The 4,526-nt window shown below is 43.4% G+C and overlaps 1 protein-coding gene across 1 annotated transcript; it reads left to right on the top strand.

Moving 5' to 3' along the window:
- The first annotated feature begins 1,897 nt into the window (after positions 1–1,897).
- Positions 1,898–4,243, top strand: LOC148028179 (E3 ubiquitin-protein ligase Os04g0590900-like). Its single transcript, XM_087689006.1, has 2 exons — positions 1,898–2,466; positions 3,092–4,243. Exons 1-2 carry the CDS (start codon positions 2,294–2,296, stop codon positions 3,594–3,596), a joined length of 678 nt encoding a protein of 225 aa, XP_087545132.1. The 5' UTR covers positions 1,898–2,293; the 3' UTR covers positions 3,597–4,243.
- The last annotated feature ends 283 nt before the right edge of the window (positions 4,244–4,526 follow it).

The raw sequence follows: 4,526 nt of genomic DNA, 5'->3' as shown, positions 1-4,526 counted from the left end.
CGAAACCTAGAGCACTCCTCTTATGCCATTTGTCACATCTTGCTATGATACTTCTGATTCTTTGCCCACTCCTCATGTTAGATCTTGGACAATCAATGGTAGCTTCCAAGATCCACAAGAGTAGTAAGATATTGTACTTTTGATGCCAAGTTGTGTAGATATTTTAACTAGAAACTCTCATGAGCATATGCAATAGGAAATGAATTTTACTAAAAGAGGCTAGTGATAAGATAGTATCACAATAATAGATTATTGATAGATTTCCTTGTAGAGAAAGAGGATAAGTTGTAGTTTAAGGAGTTTTTGGGATTGCAAGGGGAATGTCAATGGCATCGGTACAACAAGATTATAAGGGGTATAAGGGTGACGAAGGAAAGGGTTCAACTATTGTATTTGTTGGAGATAATTTGGAGAGCATGTAACCATCAACACATACAAATAAGCTTGAGAGTAGAGGATGAGATGATAGGATGAAGAAGGGCATGTGAAAAAGGGGTGGATGTTTGAGTGGATGGAGACTAGATTGATAGCTCATATAGCATAGCTTCATGAATATGCTCTCTCTCTCTCTCTCTCTCTCTCTCTCTCTCTCTCTCTCTCTCTCTCTCTACCCTACACAGAGTAGTAGTATCTCGACTTCCTCTCTACCTTCCTCTTATAAAAATGCGAGGGGGGGCACTCAGGGTCATGAAATGTATCATGTGAGTTCAAAATAAAGGGTTTAAAAAATGCCAATTTTATAGAGAAGTTGTGATATAAAGGAGTTACTTATAAATTGGATAAAAAGGATTGTGTTTTATTCAATAAAAATTCATAGATAAAGATATTTATAAATATGCATTGAATGCACATAATATAGACGATATATATATAGTGAACCCCTCGAGTTAAAACTAAGGTTTATATAGGTTTCACTTTCCTTGTCTCCTCATTCTTGATAGTGATGAGATCAAGGACATTGCTGATAAACTCACAATATTGACAATAGCAAGACTAAAGATGACACTAATTATGATTATTATGATCAAGATTGAGATGATGATTTACAATTAGACCTTCATTACGTTGAGTATTGCCTTGTTTTGATAACAATATATATTAGTACTTCTTCTCTTGGCCTCATGTAAAATTGATGTATCTCTTCACTTCACTTCAATCTAATCGTCTCTCTTCTCCTCCTCCTCTTGGAATCAAAACCGTGCCTTGATCCATTGTCGTGCGACCATAGGTCAATGGAGGAAAACAATGGAAAGGTCCATCTACATAAATAATATGTTCAACATCTTTAAAAATCATGTATATCCACAAGTAGATGCATTGTATAAAAAATCCAAGCCACCTTGCAATGCTAGGGAACATTGCATAATTATTAACTAAGGGGAGGTACTAGTAAGGTCATTAGAGCTGGACATTGCTCATATACTTTGCATCGAGTATTTGAAACCCTATAGAAGATCCATCAAGTGGAATTGTTCCTTTGTAGGGCTTGAATGCACATGATATGGGTAGGTTATCAATGTTGACCCTAGGAAGAGATTGTATTGCATTTCATGTGTAGTCCACGTTGTGGTTTGGGTCCTCACATATTGATGAATACATGCCATTGGGTCATCAATAATAACCCTTGCAATGAGGAGTCTAGCAATGTGCACCCCTTCTTCTTCTTCTTCTTCTTCCTCGTTTCCAAACCCCCTAAACAACTTAGAAACATTAGTGCATTAGGTGAGTACAAAAGCCCGATCTCCAATGCAGGTGGACCCTATTTGAGAGGATAAGGACTAGAGGTAACGTCAAAGGGCACGGGCTTGCACTTGCCATTTTGGCCGTTGGCAACTTGGCAGGTTCATGAGCCCGGAGAGTCGAGACTCGGTCACTCGAGAGTCCTATAATAGATTTGCAAAAACAGATCGGGGGGAAAAAGAGAGCCGTCAACGGGGTGCATTAACGTGGATCAGGGAAGGTAGGACAATACTCGGCTGAGGGTGTGACTTGTCAGTCTGCGTAGCGCGATAAATATGAGTATACGCGACATTGAGTATACATATCTTGCCAACATCTTGAGGGGGAGGAGGAGAAGAAGCAGCAGCGGCGCCATTAGAAGAAGAGGAATTAGACGAAGAGAAGATCTCTCTACTTGCAGGCATCCTTCAAGCTCAAGCTCTCTCTCTCTCTCTCAGAGTATGGTATTATGACGTCTGGACTACGTGTCCCGATAGGTTAATTATATGGAGCCGACGTATAACTCTAGCCATCTACCGAGCCATATGCATCCCCTGAGATTGCAGGTAACAGCATGCAGCCTCCTGTACTGACACAGCACATGGTGGCGCCTCCCCCCCTGCCGGTGGCGTACCTTCGGGGTGCGGGCACGTCCCCGGTCGCATCCGGCGGCAGCCAGAGGTCGGCCCTGGTGGTGGGGCTCATAGGGCTGGCATGCCTGCTGACTCTGGCCATTGTGTACTTCAGGTTAGTGCTCGCGACAACCTTTTTGCCGGCCAATCGGAATAAGGGCAAGCTTCCATTTTTAGTTGCTATGCGAGCTTATATTTATCCAAAGAATTCCAGGTGGTAAATATACATTAAGATGCGTACTCGTGAGTCGTGAGCTCCATCGGTTTTGAGTGTGGGTTGAGTCTCAAGCGTCCATAGTTGCTGATTCTTTTGCTTTCTCCTGAGGTGCAAATAATTTCTATACTCCCTGGGTTCTTGCTTTAAAAACCCAAATTTGATTGCTGATCGCTATGATTAACGACTGCGTATTTCTAGAATTTCAACCTGTAAATATGCTCGCATAGTAGCTCAAGTGGTTTGAAGGCGGTTTAAGTTTCATGACGAGCCGGTTCAAACACTCGGCTGCACTCGGGCGGCACTATCTATTCAATGTCGAAAACTACCCTAAAATATACTGGCACTATATGTAAAAATACCCCTCAAACATGCCAATCTTCTTATGTGCAGCTCTGTGCTGCGCGGTTAGTAATTTGAGCGTGGACTGAGTCTCATGGGTGCGTGGGTTCTACTGGCTGTGGTAATGCGGCATTTATGTGAAAACTCCACTATAATATGCCAATATTCTTCTTCTGTACTGCAGGTTCTTCTCCAGGTACTGCACCGCATGTGACACAGCGGGCGCGCTCCAGCGCACCGGTTCGCGCGTGGATGGCTTCTGGGCGGTCTTCCCCACTGCAGCCACCGCCGCCGCCTCCCAAGCACACCACCCAGCTGCCTCTGGAGCCTCCTGCCTTGACCCTCCTCCTGTGGGCCTGCCCCGGGACGCCCTGAGCCTCGTTCCCATGCTCAAATTCCACAAGGTCCCTGCCACCACCTTTCATCATCATCATCAATACTGCAGCAACATCAACAACAGCAGCAACATCACGAACGACTGCGCCGTCTGCCTCTCTCCGTTCCAGGACGCAGACCACGTGCGCCTCCTGCCTGTCTGTCACCACATCTTCCACGGCCCCTGCATCGACGCCTGGCTCCTCTCCAGCGTCACTTGCCCCATGTGCCGGACCCCCGTCTTACCACACCTCACCAAAATGGGCCCCGTCCCCTCCCCAGCCTCCATCGTCCTCACCGTCGAGCCGCACTAGCAATCAGACAAACTTTTTAAATTAGTTATAAACTTATCAGTTCATTGCAACTTGCATGTAGCTGGTTTTGACATCCTTAAAATCTGTAGCACGATGGAAAAAGTAGCTGGTTTTGACCGATAATTAATGTGGCTCTTACCCACTTTTATAATCATCAAAATGTACACTCTTCCTGTGGATCCTACAAAAGTATTTAAAGATAGGATTTTCTACCCGCACCCGTAGTCATGAACTCAGACCCCTCCTAACCTTAGCATCCTTTCTTGTACACGATTGATATTTGCTCCTGACAACAGATCATGATTCATAATAATATAGTGCCCTTTTCACAAATCTAGTACTCTTTTAACTTGGACATATTTGCCAACTATTACGGAGCACATAAGTTTCTCAACCAATTTCAATGGCTTAGGTTACCCAATTTACGTTCATACTACACACGACTCACAAACCGAGAGGCACTCTAGCAATGTCACATATGATAGAATCTACATGTGACTCAATTGGTTAAGCTGATACCTATTCCAGGTGATGGAATATCTTTTTTGTGAGAAGATATGAATTCCACTTGGTGCCTCCATACATGTGTTGGTCCAAGATTTGAATTCTCACACTCACATGTGGGTTACAACCTCATTAGCAAGGTGTTGCAATATCACAACTTTTTCATGGACATTCAAAATGTATTGAATTTAAGTTTGTAAAAGCTTCTAATGCATTAGCACTACTACATATGTGATAGATATCCGTGATCATTACTACATCAATATACATCTGCACTGTCTATTATTTTGGTTATGACGAAGGAGATCCCAAACCTCTAGAGGGCTCCCTAACTTGTAAACATGTTACCAAACCTATGAAATTTGAAATTCAAAAGTACTCCCTCTCCCCCTCTAACAACCTAGCAACTCTCTCTCTCTCTTTCTC

The sequence above is a fragment of the Lygodium microphyllum genome, chromosome 12 (genome assembly GCF_053477565.2).
Source record: "Lygodium microphyllum isolate KBCC chromosome 12, Lygodium_microphyllum_v1.1.10, whole genome shotgun sequence".
NCBI classification, from domain to species: domain Eukaryota; kingdom Viridiplantae; phylum Streptophyta; class Polypodiopsida; order Schizaeales; family Lygodiaceae; genus Lygodium; species Lygodium microphyllum.
This window is presented reverse-complemented; position numbering and strand designations above follow the sequence as displayed.